The sequence below is a fragment of the Bos taurus genome, chromosome X (genome assembly GCF_002263795.3).
Source record: "Bos taurus isolate L1 Dominette 01449 registration number 42190680 breed Hereford chromosome X, ARS-UCD2.0, whole genome shotgun sequence".
In the NCBI taxonomy this organism is placed as follows: Eukaryota; Metazoa; Chordata; class Mammalia; order Artiodactyla; family Bovidae; genus Bos; species Bos taurus.
In genome coordinates, this window is record NC_037357.1 from 51,451,934 (window position 1) to 51,470,297 (window position 18,364).

General features: G+C 40.3%; 1 protein-coding gene across 10 annotated transcripts in view; it reads left to right on the forward strand.

Annotated features, from left to right (window-relative positions):
* The window catches only part of SYTL4 (synaptotagmin like 4), a 121,962-nt gene that overhangs the window by 70,417 nt on the left and 33,181 nt on the right, over positions 1–18,364 (forward strand). For all 10 annotated transcript variants that reach the window (XM_059883407.1, XM_059883402.1, XM_059883403.1 and 7 more), the window contains 8 exons: positions 2,134–2,235; positions 2,710–2,785; positions 3,429–3,519; positions 3,632–3,735; positions 8,068–8,160; positions 9,790–9,968; positions 10,262–10,364; positions 10,882–11,043. In XM_059883407.1, coding sequence (XP_059739390.1) covers positions 2,134–2,235; positions 2,710–2,785; positions 3,429–3,519; positions 3,632–3,735; positions 8,068–8,160; positions 9,790–9,968; positions 10,262–10,364; positions 10,882–11,043 — 910 coding nt within the window. The remainder of the gene's footprint in view (positions 1–2,133; positions 2,236–2,709; positions 2,786–3,428; positions 3,520–3,631; positions 3,736–8,067; positions 8,161–9,789; positions 9,969–10,261; positions 10,365–10,881; positions 11,044–18,364) is intronic.

Consider the following 18,364-nt stretch of genomic DNA (forward strand, 5'->3'; position numbering starts at 1 on the left):
TAAGTGAATAATCAAGTAAATATATGTCAGATGTTGACAAGTGCTGTGGAGAAAAATGAAGGAGTCTAAAAGGGAGTACCAGGAAAGCGTGTATGTATGCAGGCAGTTTTATCTAGGCCAGTGCAGGGAAAGGCTTAATAATAATTAATAATTATTATACATAATTGATAATAACAATAAATAATAATAAGATGACATTTGAGAGGAGACAAGCAAAGAGGACACAAACCCTGAGAGCATCTGGGGGAAAGAGATACTTTCTAGGCAGAGAAAGCAGCAGGTATAACAACCTTAAAGTGGGTTTGTGTTTGGCAGTATGAGTCATCTGGAACTGACAAACAAGGGGAGAGGGTAGGGGATAAAGACAGAGGCTGGGTGAAAAGCAGATAATGTAAGATTTTGACACTTGTCAGGACTCTGTCTTTATTCCGAGTTAGAAGGAGGGCTCTGAATGATGTGATATTATTTTTTTTAATTGGGGTAAAATTCACATAAGGTTAATCATTTTAACAGTTTTGAAGTATACAATTCAGTATCTTTTAGTACTTTCAGAATATTGTGCAGCCATCACCACTGCCTGATTTCAGAACATTTTCATCACTCCAAAAAGAAACCCTGTGCCCGTTAAGCAGTCACTCCCCATTTCTGCAGCAACTATTCTGCTTTCTGTTTCTGTGGATTTGCCTATTCTGGACACTTCCTATAGATGGAATCATACAGAATGTGGCCATTTGTGTCTGGCATTTCACTTTAGCATAATATTTTCAAGGTTCATCTATGTTGTAGCATGTGTAAAACTTCATTCCTTTTTGTTGTCAATAATATTTCGTTTTATGGCTGTACCACATTTCCTTTATCTGTTCATCTGTTGATAGACATTTGGACTGTTTCCACCTGTTAGCTATTGTGAATAATGCTTCTGTGAACATTTATATACAATTTTTTTGTGTGGACACGTGCTCCCAGTTCTCTTGGGTAGATACCTATGAGTGGAATTGCTGAGTTTGTGTGGCAATTCTGTATTGGATATATATATTAATATAGTGTATATATATGTGTGTGTATTTATTCCACATTGCCAGGCTTGCAGGATCTTAGTTCCGCAACCAGGGATTGAACTTGGAAGTGTGGAGTCCTAACCACAGAACCACCAGAGAATTCCCTGGGTTTATATTTTTAAAGCTCATTTTAGCTGCTGTGTTGAGGATAGATTGTATGGGGACAAGGGCAGAAGTAGGGAGTTCAGTTAGGAGATTATTATTATAAGCATTCCTTGAGGTAAGGGATCCAGGAATTGTGTCCTTCCCTTTAGAGATGAGGACTGTTGTTTTGAATGCCCAGGGTCATCCTTCATTAAACTGAAAAGAAATTCTGGTCTTCTTAATAATATCTTCAAAGCATACTGCTTATTTATGAACATACTTTAAGCCCCACTGAAGGCATTTAGTCAAGAATTCAGTCAACAAATAATTGAGTGCCCAGTCTATGCTGGTTTCTCTGCTAGGCATTGGGAACTTAGCAGTGAACAAAATATGTGATCACTGATATCCTGCAACTTAGTCTAATGGAGGAGAAAGACACTAAACAAGTCGTTTGTTTATCAAGCAAATTATCAAACAAATTAAATAATTTGTATAAAAGACATCAGGTTGCTTTAGGAGCACATAGAAAGGCTACTAATCCATACTTGGGGTTGGGGCATGGTCAGAGATGTGGAGGAATTGACATGTAAGGAGAGACTGGAAGAATGAGTAGATTTAGCCAGGAGTTTCAAGTAAACAAGAAAAATGGCCACTGTGACCATCCCAGGCAGAGATAAGAGGGAAGAAAAGCAGCTTTGTCATATTCAGGGAACCAAGAGAGCTTCATCATTCCATAATGTAAAGTATAAGGAGAGGTGAAAAATGAGTCTGTAGAGATGAGCAGGGGGTCAACTCATAAGGATTTTCTTGCCATGCTAAGGAGTTTGAACTCAATCCCAAGGGCAGTAGAGAACCTCTGAGCAGTTTTAAAAGTGTACTTAGCTCTTAGAAAGATCACTTAGGCTACCACTGTGAAGGAGTTGGAAGGAAGCCCAACACCCAGCAGGAGAGCCCACTTTCTTTATGTGTTGGCTCTTGGTTTTTATTGTAGCATGTCATTTGAAGTGCCCAAGCTGAAAAGTGGAAGGAGTGTACTGGAAGCCGAGAGTGAGAGCCTGGATAGCTATACAGCTGACTCGGATACCATGTCCAGGTGAGATGTCCCCAGTCCCGGCCGTTCTGCTCAACCGAGCTCCCGTTTTGTTCTCTAGAGCCAGGGTGTGGGGTTCCCCTGCCTTCAGTGTTCCTGACTTCTGTACTTGGTAAGGCGAATGAAGTAATTTCTCTGTTGCTGCAAGTCTCCCACTAGCACTTCTTTGAGCACAGCCTTCTGGAACACACTAACTTCCACAGGCTGCTGCATCTTGGAGAGTGTTCTTGGACCCCTGGACCAGCAGCAATGGATGCTGCTATCCCTTAGGCATGGGGGTGTGAGTGTTTGTATTTGTACAAAGCTACTTATCTGATTGTCTGCATTCCTTCAAGGTGAATCAGATGTGAAGTTTACCTTCTGCATTTGGTTACTGACCTTAAGCCAGTGGCTTTCCTTCCACAGAGCTTGGGTCCCTGGATAGATGGGGAAAGGAGGAGGAGGTGATTTTATTACAGTTTCTGTATCTGCCCCCAGGAGAGACTCACTGGATAAATCTGGCCTTTTTCCAGAATGGAAGAAGATGTCTGCTCCCAAACCTCAAGTAGAAAAGGTAAGCTTTAGTTACTGGTTGGTTGATCTCTGTCTTTCTGTCTTTGTGTCTCTCTCCTTCCTTTCTCAGGAAGAATTTAAATTAAGAATTGAAGCAAACAAATTTTAGTTCAAATATCTGTGGTAGCATTTTCTAAGGTTTTGGTTGAAACGTGAGAAAATAGGTTTTAGAGAATGAACTTATGGTTGCCAGGAGGAAAGATGAGGAGAAGGGATAATTGGGGAATTTGGGATGGACATATATACACTGCTGTATTTAAAATGGATAACCAACAAGGGCCTACTGTATAACATGTGTAACTCTCCTCAATGTTATGTGGCAGCGTGGATGGGACGGGAATTTGGGGGTAGAATGGAGACATGTGTATTTATGGCCGAGTCCCTTTATTGTTCACCTGAAACTATCACAACATTGTTTATCAGCTATATCCCAATACAAAATAAAAGTTTAAGAAGTTAGTGTAAACCACAAACAAAAAAAAAAATAGATTTTGTGCAACTTCTTAGGATTAAGTTAAAGCCCTAAGATTAAATTAATCTTTAAGTTTGTCATAATTTGGTGAATATCTGAGTCTTCTTCCCTAATCAACTCTTCTACCTACCCAACTGTCTTTTTCCATTATTTTGCCCTTATCTGTTCCTAGGAAGCTCAGCTTAGGGGTCAAAATGTGGTATCTGTGGACGAAGGTGAAATGATATTCAAGAAGAACACCAGAAAAATCCTCAGGCCTTCAGGTAGCTGGTTTCCCTTCATGGCCTTTTGAGATTGATGTTCAGAATACTTGGTGGGTTATTAGTATGGAGAAGAGTATGTTTCTTTTGCTTTGGTTTTTGATTTTCCACTCAGAATATACTAAGTCTGTGATCGATCTTCGTCCGGAAGATGTGGGGCATGAAAGTGGCGCCCTGGGAGACAGGAGCAAATCTGTCCCAGGCCTCAGTGTGGATATGGTAAATACCCTTGTATTTCACTTGGTAACCATATGAAAAATTATATATATAAAGTTGACTTTGGGCCTCCCAGGTGGCACTAGTGGTAAAGAACCTGCCTGCTAATGCAGGAGATGTAAGAGATATGGGTTCAATCCCTAGGTCGGGAAGATCCCCTGGAGGAGGGCATGGCAACCCACTGCAGTACTCTTGCCTGGAGAATCCCATGGAGGATTCTGGGAGGAGCCTGGTGGGCTACTGACCATAGGGTTACAAAGAGTCAGACACGACTAAAGCAACTTAGCATGCACACAAGCAAAGTTGACTTTACTACCTGATACTCTCAATTTACCTGTTTAGTTCCTTAGGAAAAGGTAACATGAATTTTGATTTCTCTCTCAATTCTAAAGTAAATCTGGTTGCTAAATTGCTTAAAGAAAGAGATTATATTTCACTATCTCTTTTGTTTTCTAAACATTGCTTGATATATGGTTGGAGGCTCAAGTAAATACTTCAGTCAGTCAGTTCAGTCGTTCAGTCATGTACAACTCTTTGCATGCCAGGCTTCCATGTCCATCACCAACTCCTGGAGCTTGCTCAAACTCATGTCCATTGAGTCAGTTTCTCCTCTTGCCTTCGATCTTTCCCAAGCATCAGGGTCTTCTCAAATAAGTCAGTTCTTCACCAGGTGACCAACGTATTGGAGTTTCAGCTTCAGCATCAGTCCTCCCAATGAATATTCAGGACTGATTTCCTTTAGGAGGGACTGGTTTGAACTCCTTACAGTCAAAGAGACTCTCAAGCGTCTTCTCTAACACCCCAGTTCAAAAGCATAAATTCTTTGGAGCTCAGCTTTCTTTATGGTCCAACTCTCACATCCACACATGACTACTGGAAAAATTATAGCTTTGACTAGACAGACCTTTGTCAGCAAAGTTATGTCTCTGCTTTTTATTATGCTGTCTAGGTTGGTCATAGCTTTTCTTCCAAGGAGCAAGTGTCTTTTAATTTCATGGCTGTAGTCACTATCTGCAGTGATTTTGGATCCCAAGAAAATAAATCTGTCACTGTTTCCATTGTTTCCCCATCTATTTGCCATGAAGTGATGGGACCAGTTGCCACAATCTTAGTTTTTTGAATGTTGAATTTTAAGCTAGCTGTTTCACTCTATTTCACGTTCATCAAGAGGCTCTTTAGTTCTTCTTCACTTTCTGCCATAAGGGTGGTATCATCTGCATATCTGAGGTTATTGATACTTTCCCTAGGAATCTTGATTCCAGCTGGTGCTTCATCCAGTCTGGCATTTTGCATGATGTTAAATAAGCAGGGTGACAATAACTTTCTGCATGTAAGTTAAATAAGCAGGGTGACAATATACAGCCTTGATGTACTCCTTTCCCAATTTGGAACCAGTCTGTTGTTCCATGTCTTGTTCTGTTGCTTCTTGACATGCATACAGGTTTCTCAGGAGGCAAGTCAGGTGGTCTGGTATTCCCATCTCTTTCAGAATGTTCCATAGTTTGTTGTGATCCACACAGTCAAAGGCTTTAGCGTAGTAAATGAAGCAGATGTAGATGTTTTTCTGTAATTCCATTACTTTTTAAGTGATCCAGCAGATGTTGGCAATTTGATCTCTGGTTCCTCTGCCTTTTCTAAATCCAGCTTGAACATCTGGAAGTTCTTGGTTCACGTACTGTTGAAGCCTGGCTTGGAGAATTTTGAGCATTACTTTGCTAGTGTGTGACATGTGTGCAAGTGTGCAGTAGTTGGAACATTCTTTGGCATTGCCTTTCTTTGGCATTGGAATGAAAACTGACCTTTTCCAGTCCTGTGGCCACTGCTGAGTTTTCCAAATTTGCTGGCATATTGAGTGCAGCACTTTCACAGCATCATCTTTTAGGATTTGAAATACCTCACCTGGAATTCCATCACCTCCACTAGCTTTGTTCGTAGTGATGCTTCCTAAAGGTCACTTGACTTCACATTTCAGGATGTCTGGCTCTAAGTGGGTGATCACACCATCGTGGTTATGTGGATCATTAGGTCTTTTTTGTATAGTTCTGTGTATTCTTGCCACCTCTTCTTAATATCTTCTTATTTTGCTAGATCCATACCATTTCTGTCCTTAATTTTGCCCATCTTTGCATGAAATGTTCCCTTGATATCTCTGATTTTCTTGAAGAGATCTCTAGTCTTGCTCATTCTTTTGTTTTCCTCTATTTCTTTGCATTGATCATGGAGGAAGACTTTCTTATCTCTCCTTGTTATTCTTTGGAACTCTACATTCAGTTGGGTATCTTTCCTTAACTCCTTTACGTTTCACTTCTTGTCTTTTCTCAGCTATTTGTAAGGTCTCCTGGGACATCCATTTTGCCTTTTTGCATTTCTTTTTCTTGGGGATGGTTTTGATCGCAGTCTCCTGTACAGTGTCATGAACCTCTGTCCATAGTTTTTCAGGCAGTGTGTCTATCAGGTCTAATTCCTTGAATCTATTTTTCACTTCCACTGTATAATCATAAGGGATTTGTATTAGGTCAAACCTGAATGGTCCAGTGGTTTTCCCTACTTTCTTAAATTTAAGTTTGAATTTTGCAATAAAGAGTTCATAATCTGAGCCACAGTCAGTTCCCAGTCTTGATTTTGCTGACTCTATAGAGCTTCTTCATCTTTGGCTGCAAAGAATATAATGAATCTGATTTTAGTATCGACCATCCGGTGATGTCCATGTGTAGCATCATCTCTTGTGTTGTTGGAAGAAGGTGTTGACTATGACCACTGCATTCTCTTGGAAAAACTCTGTTAGCCTTGCCCTGCTTCATTCTGTACTCCAAGGCCAAAGTTGCCTGTTACTCTAGGTATCTCTTGACTTCCTACTTTGGCATTTCAGTCCACTATGAAGAAAAGGACATCTTCTTTTGGTCTTAGTACTGGAAGGTCTTGTAGGTCTTCATAGAACCATTCAACTTCAGCTTCTTTGGCATTAGTGGTTGGGGCATAGACTTGGATTACTGTGATATTGAATGGTTTGCCTTTGTAACATGGATCATTTTGTTGTCTTGAGATTGCTCCCAAGTACTGCATTTCAGACTCTTTTGTTGACTGTGAGGGCTACTCCATTTCTTCTAAGGGATCCTTGCCCACAGTAGTAGATATAATGGTCAACTGAATTAAATTCACCCATTCCAGTCCCTTTAGTTCCCTGATTCCTAAAATGTCGATGTTCACTCCTATCTCCTATTAGACTACTTCCAATTTACCTTGATGCATGGATCTAACATTCCAGGTTCCTATGCAATATTGTTCTTTACAACATCGAACTTTACTTCCATCACCAGTCACATCCACAACTGGGCGTTGTTTTCTCTTTGGCTCAGCCTCTTCATTCTTTCTGGAGCTATTTCTCTACTCTTCTCTAGTAGTATATTGGGCACCTACTAACCTGAGGAGTTAATCTTTCAGTGTCATATCTTTTTGCCTTTTCATACTGTTCATGAATACTCAAGTGGTTTGCCATTCCCTTCTCCAGTGGACAACATTTTGTCAGAACTCTCCACCCTGACCTGTTCATCTTGGGTGGCCCTACACTGCATGGCTCATAGTTTCATTGAGTTACACACAGCTGTGATCCACGTGATCAGTTTGGTTAGTTTTCTGTGATTGTGGTTTTCATTCTGTCTGCCCTCTGATGGATGAGGATAAGAGGCTTGTGGTAACTTCCTAATTGGAGGGAGTAGCTGTGGGGGAATCTGGGTCTTGCTCTGATGGGGGCGGAGCATGCTCAGTAAATCTTTAACCCAGTTTTCTGCTGATGAGTGGGGCTGTATTCCCTCCCTGTAGTTTGGCCTGAACTGTGATAGGGGTAATGGCAGTAATGGTGACCTCCTTCAAAAGGACTTATGCCAGCGTGCTCTGCAGCTCCCAGGTCTGTTGTATTTAGTGCCCTGACCCCGCAGCAGGCCACTGTTGACCCACGCATCCACCGGAGACTCCTGGACACTCTTTGATATAATTGTTCTCCAGTTTGTGGGTCATCTATTCGGTGGCTCAATGGTGGGGGTAATGGCAATCTCCTCCAAGGGATTTATGCCACACTTAATAAAATGTAAAGAGATGGCTGGGTTGGGGCAGTCAAATTAAAAAGAGATATTCTTACTATTTTGTGATTTGAGAAGGATGGTTGGGATGTAGTTTGGGAGCCTGAAATAGGGAAACCCAAAGATAGAGATAAGCATGTATGTGTGCACATGACACCTCAGAGCTTAGCAACAATTATGGCCCCTACTAAAGGAAAGATATTCATTTTTGAACTTTTTCTTATTTCTATTAACTCTGAATGTATATTTATCATTCTAGGAAGAGGAAGAAGAAGAAGAAGACATTGACCACCTGGTGAAGTTGCATCGTCAGAAGCTAGCCAGAAGCAGCATGAGAAGTGGTTCCTCCATGGTAAGTTCCATTAGTTCTGTGGCTGTGGACGTGTTGGGGTACCAGGTAAGATGGAACTGCTTCCCTAGAGCAGAGTCAGGATGTGGGGAAGTTCTGGTTATTCTTTCTAGGTAAGTGAGATGCATTTGTTTGTTCCTTTTCTCAAGTTAGACCATAATTGCTTAGTGCAGTTAGGTGACTTTCTCAGTCTCTGCCCTGGAAATTCTTATTTCAGGTAGTTAGGGCTAGAGATGTTCATCACAGCTTTGTGAACAGTAACCCATAACTTCTACCCTAAAAAGGTACCCAGGCCACAAAGTGAGAAAGTTCAGGTGTTCTCATCAGAGCACACCCCAAGTCTCACATTCAAGGGTGGTGAATGCCATGAGAAGGGTCTTGGCAGGGTTACCTAGCATCAGGATATGGTTAAGGGAAAACTATACCAATCAGAATCATAAAGTTAAAGGGACATTTAAGAATCGGGGCCTAGTTCTGTCATTAAGTATGAAGATTGATGTTTAGGGGAAACAGTCAGAAAGCAGGATGAATAGATGATCATACTCACACACAGGAAGAGAACGGTAGGCTTGCAGAGTTGATTATTAGCTGAGAGGAACGTAGCTTTTCACCTCAGGTGGGGTTTTCCCTCCAAATCTGACACAGTCACTTTTCTCTGTAGACCTTGAGAGGGATAAGGTGGATAAAAGAGACCCACAGATAATTAACGCTCCTTGTTTTAATTGATAACTGATCCCTTCTAATCAACATCATAACATACATAGTATACACCAAAATCAGACTCAGCTGTACGCTGCCTCTACTCCTTGCTCACCTTCTGGGGCAGTTGAAAATTAACAATAAAAATATATAAAAAGAGAATAAGAAGAGCAGCTCAGAACCTAGGTGAGCTGATTGGTAAACCTCAGCAGTTGTAAGCAGTTGTGAGTGTGCTGTTAGCTCTCTCTTATATTCTGGGTACAAGACCATTGGCCGTACTGGTTAGTTGCAGGGGCTTTTGTTTTGTTTAGTGACTGACTTTCTCATGAGTGAAAATGTGAACAATGTGGCAGGGAGAGTGTGCCTTCACCAGATGTTTATGGGTGTTTTATCTTGTTTGTTTATTTCTTCCAGTTTTATTGAGATATAACTGACATACAGCACTGTGTAAGGTGTATTGCATATTGATTTGACTAATATACATTTTGAAATGGTTACCACAATAAGTTTGGGAACATCCATCATCTTATATAGATACAAAATTAAAGAAATAGAGTTTTTTCCTTGTGATGAGAACTCTTAGTATTTGTCTCTTAACCACTTTAATATATATAACACAGAGCAGTGTTAATTATACTCTGTGTGTGTGTGTGTGTGTATCATGTTGTGTATTATATCCCTAGCACTTATTTATCTTAAAACTGGGAGTTTGCACCTTTTGACCACTTTCATATAATTCCCCCTCCCCTGACCCCTTGCTTCTTATAACAACAAATCTGCTATCTTTTTCTATGAGTTTTGTTTATGTTTGAAGTATAATTGACCTATAACACTATGTTAGTTCCTGTCATACAACATAGATTTCTGTAAATTTAAAAATGCTCACCATGATAAGTCTAGTTACCACCTGTTATGTGGGTGCTTTATCTTCAGAGTACGATTGGCAGCATGATGAGCATCTATAGTGAAGCCGGTGATTTCGGGAACATCTTTGTGACTGGAAAGATTGCCTTTTCTCTGAAGTACGAGCAGCAAACACAGGCTCTGGTCATTCACGTGAAGGAGTGCCAACAGTTGGCCTATGCTGATGAAGCCAAGAAGCGCTCAAATCCGTGAGTGCTTCTGGACCCTGCCCAGTGCTTGGAGATGATCAGACCCCAACATCTCTCTGGGCACCCTTGAACCAAAGCTCTCACTTCCTGGGCAGACAGGGAGGTGTGATTGAGAGTGGTTAGGGGAGATGTGGGAAAGGGGCCAGGATTAGGAAAATCCAAGAATGGTGTGTAGCAGAGGGCTTGATGTGATATTTTCACTTCATAATGGCATATGTATATGGAAGACAGGGAAGTGAGAAGCAGGTTTCCAAAAAGACAGCCAATGACTCAGTATTCTCCTTGGCTTCTAGATATGTGAAGGCTTATCTTCTGCCAGACAAATCCCGCCAAGGAAAAAGAAAAACCAGCATCAAGCAGGACACTATTAATCCGTTATATGATGAGATCCTCAGAGTAAGTATCTAGAGTCTGAGAGGATAGAACTTGTTCTGTCTTGTGTGCTGAGCTGTAGCAATTCCTCTACTATATGGCTGGTCAACATGGTTTTCAGCGGCCATGTCTGTGTTTGAGGATACACTGTGGGCATCTGTTCACATCCTGACTTCTCAGCAAACAAAGCTGGTTTGATTTTCTTGGATTCTGGTGAAGTTGGAGGGCCTCGTGGTCGCAAATCTCATTTTAAGGGGTCATTTGTAATCAGGAGTCTCCCTGGCAGTTCTTTTGCATATTCCAGTGTTCCCTCACCCACTGAAGGAAAAATTTATATCCCAGGTCCTCCCCTGGAGTATGGTAGGTTTTTGTGAAGTGGGATAAGTAAAGGCTTTGAGGGATGAAGCTCAAAGTGCTTAGGGACTACAGTGATTTGATCAGGACTATGGACTTTGAGTATGCTTGTTCAGATTTTGGAATAATATTTTTCTGAGAAATTACTGTGAACTAATCATCTTGGGTGTCTCCTTTCCTTTCACAGTATGAAATCCCAGAATCTCTCTTGGCCCAGAGGACTTTGCAATTCTCGGTGTGGCATCATGGTCGTTTTGGCAGAAACACTTTTCTTGGAGAGGCAGAGGTCCAGATGGATTCCTGGAAGCTTGATAAGAAACTGGATCATTGTCTCCCTTTACATGGAAAGGTAGTCTGCTTTAACAGCTCCTTATAGAGTTTGCATCTGAGGTAGAATTATCTGCAGTGACTTCTGTAGAACAGTTTTGATTGTAGTTTGTGGAGTTCTCACGCCCCCTGCTGGGGTTTCCTAGTTTAACAGTAATTTCAGATGCTCTTGGATGGCAAGTGTCAGTAATCTCTTCTGTTACAAGCCAGGTGAACGATGAAGCCGTGGTTCCCCTTTGAAGTCTTTCATATATATGTGTGTCAAGCTTTGCTTCCTCATCTTCTAGAGTCTGGGTGTATCCTAACATTCTGACTTGTGCCTTTTCTCCAAGCTAACCTTTTGGATGTATCCTAATCTGTGCTGGTTTTCAAAACTGCCCTTTTCACTACAGAAATGGGAAGTAAACCAATTCATGGAGCTCCACTTCCCGTGCTCTTTGTCATACAAGCCAGGGGAAGTATTACTTTGGAGATGGAATCCCAGGGGAGAGTGTAGCACAGTGTGTAATATTACCTGGGATCTGAGTGTGGACCTGGATTTGAGTCCAGACACTGTGATTTGACAGCTAAGTAAATTACCTAACTTAAAAACTAACTTAGGTAAGTCACCTAAATTCTGTGGGCCTTAGTTTCTTCATCTATAAAGTGGAAATGATGATAATATTCTCTTCTGCTGGATCATATACAGAGTACCAATCAGTGCCTGGCACATAAAAGATGTTCAGTAGGTTACTGTCATTCAGGTTAAGATGAAATTGCTAAAACAGAGTTAGGACTTCTTGATTATCAGAACTTTTCAGTGGCAAGATTCTTCTGTAAAACTTTTTTATTTTTTTTAATTTCTTTTTTAAATTTTATTTTGTTTTTTAACTTTACAATATTGTATTCGTTTTGCCATATATCAACATGAATCTGCCACAGGTATACACGTGTTCCCCATCCTGAACCGTCCTCCCTCCTCCCTCCCCGTACCATCCCTCTGGGTCGTCCCAGTGCACCAGCCCCAAGCATTAGCATTTTCAATGCTAAAAATAGTTCATGGTAGATAGAATAACTTGGGAAAGATAGACATAGAAGTAGTAGTAGTGACTGCTTCTAAAAAGAGAAACTGAAGTAGGAGGGTGATTTAGTTTTCTCTATATGCCTTTTTATAACATTTGAAATTTTTACCATGTCTACATATATTGCTTATCAAGAACATTAAGAATAAAAGGATTTATGTGTACATGGTTCAAAATTAAAACAATATCAGTTCAGTTCAGTTGCTCAGCCGTGTCCGACTCTTTGTGACCCCATGAACTGCAGCACGCCAGGCCTCCCTGTCCATCACCAACTCCCGGAGTTCACCCAAACCCATGTCCATTGAGTCAGTGATGCCATCCAACCATCTCATCCTCTGTCGTCCCCTTCTCCTCCTGCCCTCAATCTTTCCCAGCATCAGGGTCTTTTCCAATGAGTCAGCTCTTCACATCAAGTGTCCTAAGTATTGGAGTTTCAACTTCAACATCAGTCCTTTCAATGAACACCCAGGACTGATCTCCTTTAGGATGGACTGGTTGGATCTCCTTGCAGTCCAAGGGACTCTCAAAAGTCTTATCCAACACCACAGTTCAAAAGCATCAATTCTTTGGTGCTCAGCTTTTTTTATAGTCCAACTCTCACATCCATACATGACCACTGGAAAAACCATAGCCTTGACTAGACGGACCTTTGTTGGCAAAGTAATGTCTCTGCTTTTGAATATGCTATCTAGGATGGTCATAACTTTCCTTCCAAGGAGTAACCGTCATTTAATTTCATGGCTGCAATCACCATCTGCAGTGATTTTGGAGCCCAGAAAAATAAAGTCAGCCACTGTTTCCACTGTTTCCCCATCTATTTCCCATGAAGTGATGGGACCGGATGCCATGATCTTCGTTTTCTGAATGTTGAGCTTTTAGGCCAACTCTTTTCACTCTCGTCTTTCACTTTCATCAAGAGGCTCTTTAGTTCTTCACTTTCTGCCATAAGGGTGGTATCATCTGCATATCTGAGGTTATTGATATTTCTCCCGGCAATCTTGATTCCAGGTTTTGCTTCTTCCAGCCCAGCATTTCTTATGATGTTCTCTGCATATAAGTTAAACTAAGTAGGGTGACAATATGCAGCCTTGATGTACTCCTTTTCCTATTTGGAACCAGTCTGTTCCATGTCCAGTTCTAACTGTTGCTTCGTGACCTGCATACAGATTTCTCAAGAGGCAGGTCAGGTGGTCTGGTATTCCCATCTCTTTCAGAATTTTCCAGAGTTTATTGTGATCCATACAGTCAAAGGCTTTGGCATAGTCAATAAAGCAGAAATAGATGTTTTTCTGGAACTCTCTTGCTTTTTTGATGATCTGACGGATGTTGGCAGTTTGATCTCTGGTTCTTCTGCCTTTTCTAAAACCAGCTGGAACATCTGGAAGTTCACAGTTCAGTTATTGCTGAAGCCTGGCTTGGAGAATTTTAAGCATCACTTTACTAGCGTGTGTGATGAGTGCAACTGTGGGGTAGTCTGAGCATTCTTTGGCATTGCCTTTCTTTGGGATAGGAATGAAAACTGACCTTTTCCAGTCCTGTGGCCACTGCTGAGTTTTCCAAATTTGCTGGCATATTGAGTGCAGCACTTTCACAGCATCATCTTTCAGGATTTAAAAGAGCTCAACTGGAATTCCATCACCTCCACTAGCTTTCTTCATAGTGATGCTTCGTAAGGCCCACTTGACTTCACATTCCAGGATGTCTAGCTCTAGGTGAGTGATCACACCATCGTGATTATCTGGGTCGTGAAGATCTTTTTTGTACAGTTCTTCTGTGTATTCTTGCCACCTCTTCTTAATATCTTCTGCTTCAGTTAGGTCCATACCATTTCTGTCCTTTATCGAGCCCATCTTTGCATGAAATGTTCCCTTGGTATCTCTAATTTTCTTGAAGAGATCTCTAGTCTTTCCTATTCTATTGTTTTCCTCTATTTCTTTGCATTGATAGCTGAGGAAGTCTTTCTTATCTCTCCTTGCTATTTGGAACTCTGCATTCAAATGGGTATATCTTTCCTTTTCTCCTTTGCTTTTCGCTTCTCTTCTTTTCACAGCTATTTGTATGGCCTCCTCAGACAGCTATTTTGCTGTTTTGCATTTCTTTTTCTTGGGGATGGTCTTGATTCCTGTCTCCTCTACAGTGTCATGAACCTCCATCCATAGTTCATCAGACACTCTGTCTATCAGATCTAATCCCTTAAATGTTTTTCTCACTGCTACTGTATAGTCATAAGGGATTTGATTTAGGTCATACCTGAATGGTCTAGTGGTTTTCTCCACTTTCTTCAATTTCAGTCTGAATTTGACAATAAGGAGTTCATGATCTGAGCCACAGTCAGCTCCCTGTCATGTTTTTGCTGACTGTATAGAGCTTCTGCATCTTTGGCTACAAAGAATATAATCAGTCTGATTTCTGTGTTGACCATCTGGTGGTGTCCATGTATAGAGTCTTCTTTTGTGTTGTTGAAAGAGGGTGTTTGCTATGACCAGTGCGTTCTCTTGGCCAAACTCTATTAGCCTTTGCCCTGCTTCATTCTGTATTCCAAGGCCAAATTTGCCTGTTACTCCAGGTGTTTCTTGACTTCCTGCTTTTGCATTCCAGTCCCCTATAATGTAAAGGGGCATCTCTTTTGGGTGTTAGTTCTAGAAGGTCTTGTAGGTCTTCACAGAACTGTTCAACTCCAGCTTCTTCAGTGTTACTGGTTGGGGCATAGACTTGGATTCCTGTGATATTGAATGGTTTGCCTTGGAAACAAACAGAGATCATTCTGTTGTTTTTGATATTGCATAAAACAATACAGAAGTATATAAAAAGAAAAGTAGGTTAGAACTATTATCAACTACTTGAATATCTTTATAGAAATTTTGTATTAAGCAGCACAGATATATAAATATGGATTTAAAATTTTCCTTTTTACACAAATGAGCTCTTCTCATTGTGTGTATATATATCTTGATTTTTTTCATTTAACACTTTGTCATTTATCATGGACATTTTTCTATGCCATCACTACAGGTTTATCTCATTTTAATTGCTGGATAGTATTCTTCGTGTGGGCTTCCCTGGTGACTCAGATGATAAAGAATGTACCTGCCGTGCAGGATACCTGGTTTCAATCCCTGAGTCCAGAAGATCCCGCGGAGAAGGGGATGGCTACCTATTCCAGTATTCTTGCCTGGAGAATCCCAGGAACAGATGAGCCTGGTGGGCTACAGTCCATGGGGTTGTATAGAGTGGGACACATCTGAGTGACTAAGGACACATAACACATTCTTCGTGTACCTGTATTATATTTACAGTTTCCTCACTGATGGGCATTTAATTTTTTGCCTCTATTTTTCTCTGTTAAAACTATGGTATACTATATCTAGTCCATCTTTTGTGAGTGTAACTGTAGGAGAAATTTCTGGTGGTGGAATTGCTGAGTCAAAGGAAATGAACATTCGATATTTTGAAGCTACTGCCCTCCAAAAATATAGTAACACTATTAAAAATCTCCCTTTAAGTACTAATAAAAATTGGAAAGCCATTATAATAAAACTATAGCATATTATTAGAAATTTAGAATTTCTTAAGCATTTGGCGTATAAGTCATTCTCTCAAGGGCCTACAGTTGATACAATTATAATGGAAATGTCATTGTAAACTGTCATGAACTACTGCCAGCAAAGAATGCCTTCCATCAAAAGAAAAACCTGCACTGAAATGGAACTGTTTGCTCTTTGAAATTATTTTGAGCCAGAATGAAAATGTGCTTTTGAAACAAATATGCCAATTATGCCAATTTCCAGCTAAGGTTAAACCCTAATTTTTTAGAGTCCACTGAAGCTCACAATCTAGAGACTAACAAATAGTATAGATATTTTATAAATAACAAAAAGACCACTCCAGTATTGCATATTTATTTTAACTGAAAACATTCTCCATTTTTTGTCTCTGATTTTTCTTTTTTTTCTTGCCCTAGTGATCCGTTTGCTCCCATTCAGTTTTCTCTTCCTGGCATCCACCTCCCTATCCTTCTATGTCTCTTTCATCCATTACACTGCTGTGCATTCTTGGTACATGGTACAATTTTCCAGACTGATGGGGATTATGCCTTCCTTGTATTGCTATACTCAGAGCTGAGGCCCTATGTTAGAGGAGCCCCTGTGAACACAGGCAGTGAATGAGCACCTCTGATCTGCACCAGCTCATGCTCTGGATTCCAAGGCATAAGGAGCACAGCCATGCCAAGACAGCCAGCAGAATGAAACCATCCTGCTCCTCATGGCCACTTACTGCTCATACTACCTGACACCCACTCATTCCCTCTTGCATTCATCCAGGAAATATTTGTAGAGCACCTATATATGCTAGGTACATTGCTAAGTGTCAGGCATGCTAGGATGAACAATGATAAAAACACTTTATTCCTGTCTCCTGGCGTTTAGATTCTAGTGGTAGAGAGAGTCATTAACCAAAACTAACATAAAGTTAAAATTGTGGCATATTCAAATCTTAGTAACAAAGTTTCACCGAGCCCTCAAATATCTGCAAGCTCTCTTTTAAAAAAAGACTTCTGATCTTTGAAAATCATACAAGTGATACTTGCCTTTCTCATTAAAAAAAACACTATAGATACATAGAGAGTAAAAAGTGAAAGCCGTTTTTCCTTTCCCCATTCTACTCCCCTCTTTAGAAGATACAAGTGATAAAAGGAATCCAAATTGGAAAAGAAGAAGTAAAACTCTCACTGTTTACAGATGACATGATCCTTTACATAGAAAACCCTAAAGACTCCACCAGAAAATTACTAGAACTAATCAATGATTATAGTAAAGTTGCAGGATATAAAATCAACACACAGAAATCCCTTGCATTCCTATACACTAATAATGAGAAAACTGAAAGAGAAATTAAGGAAATAATTCCATTCACCATTGCAACGGAAAGAATAAAATACTTAGGAATATATCTACCTAAAGAAACTAAAGACCTATACATAGAAAACTATAAAACACTGGTGAAAGAAATCAAAGAGGACACTAATAGATGGAGAAATATACCATGTTCATGGATTGGAAGAATCAATATGGTGAAAATGAGTATACTACCCAAAGCAATTTATAGATTCAATGCAATCCCTATCAAGCTACCAACGGTATTCTTCACAGAGCTAGAACAAATAATTTCACAATTTGTATGGAAATACAAAAAACCTCAAATAGCCAAAGCGATCTTGAGAAAGAAGAATGGAACTGGAGGAATCAACCTACCTGACTTCAGGCTCTATTACAAAGCCACAGTTATCAAGACAGTATGGTACTGGCACAAAGACAGAAATATTGATCAATGGAACAAAATAGAAAGCCCAGAGATAAATCCACGCACATATGGACACCTTATCTTTGACAAAGGAGGCAAGAATATATAATGGATTAAAGACAATCTCTTTAACAAGTGGTGCTGGGAACTCTGGTCAACCACTTGTAAAAGAATGAAACTAGACCACTTTCTAACACCATACACAAAAATAAACTCAAAATGGATTAAAGATCTAAACGTAAGACCAGAAACTATAAAACTCCTAGAAGAGAACATAGGCAAAACACTCTCCGACATACATCACAGCAGGATCCTCTATGACCCACCTCCCAGAATATTGGAAATAAAAGCAAAAATAAACAAATGGGACCTAATTAAACTTAAAAGCTTCTGCACAACAAAGGAAACTATTAGCAAGGTGAAAAGGCAGCCTTCAAAATGGGAGAAAATAATAGCAAATGAAGCAACTGACAAACAACTAATCTCAAAAAATATACAAGCAACTCCTACAGCTCAACTCCAGAAAAATAAATGACCCAATAAAAAAATGGGCCAAAGAACTAAATAGACATTTCTCCAAAGAAGACATACAGATGGCTAACAAACACATGAAAAGATGCTTAACATCACTCATTATCAGAGAAATGCAAATCAAAATCACTATGAGGTACCATTTCATGCCAGTCAGAATGGCTGCAATCCAAAAGTCTACAAGCAATAAATGCTGGAGAGGGTGTGGAGAAAAGGGAACACTCTTACACTGTTGGTGGGAATGCAAACTAGTACAGCCACTATGGAGAACAGTGTGGAGATTCCTTAAAAGACTGGAAATAGAACTGCCTTATGATCCAGCAACCCCACTGCTGGGCATACACACTGAGGAAACCAGAGGGGAAAGAGACACGTGTACCCCAATGTTCATCGCAGCACTATTTATAATAGCCAGGACATGGAAGCAACCTAGATGTCCATCAGCAGATG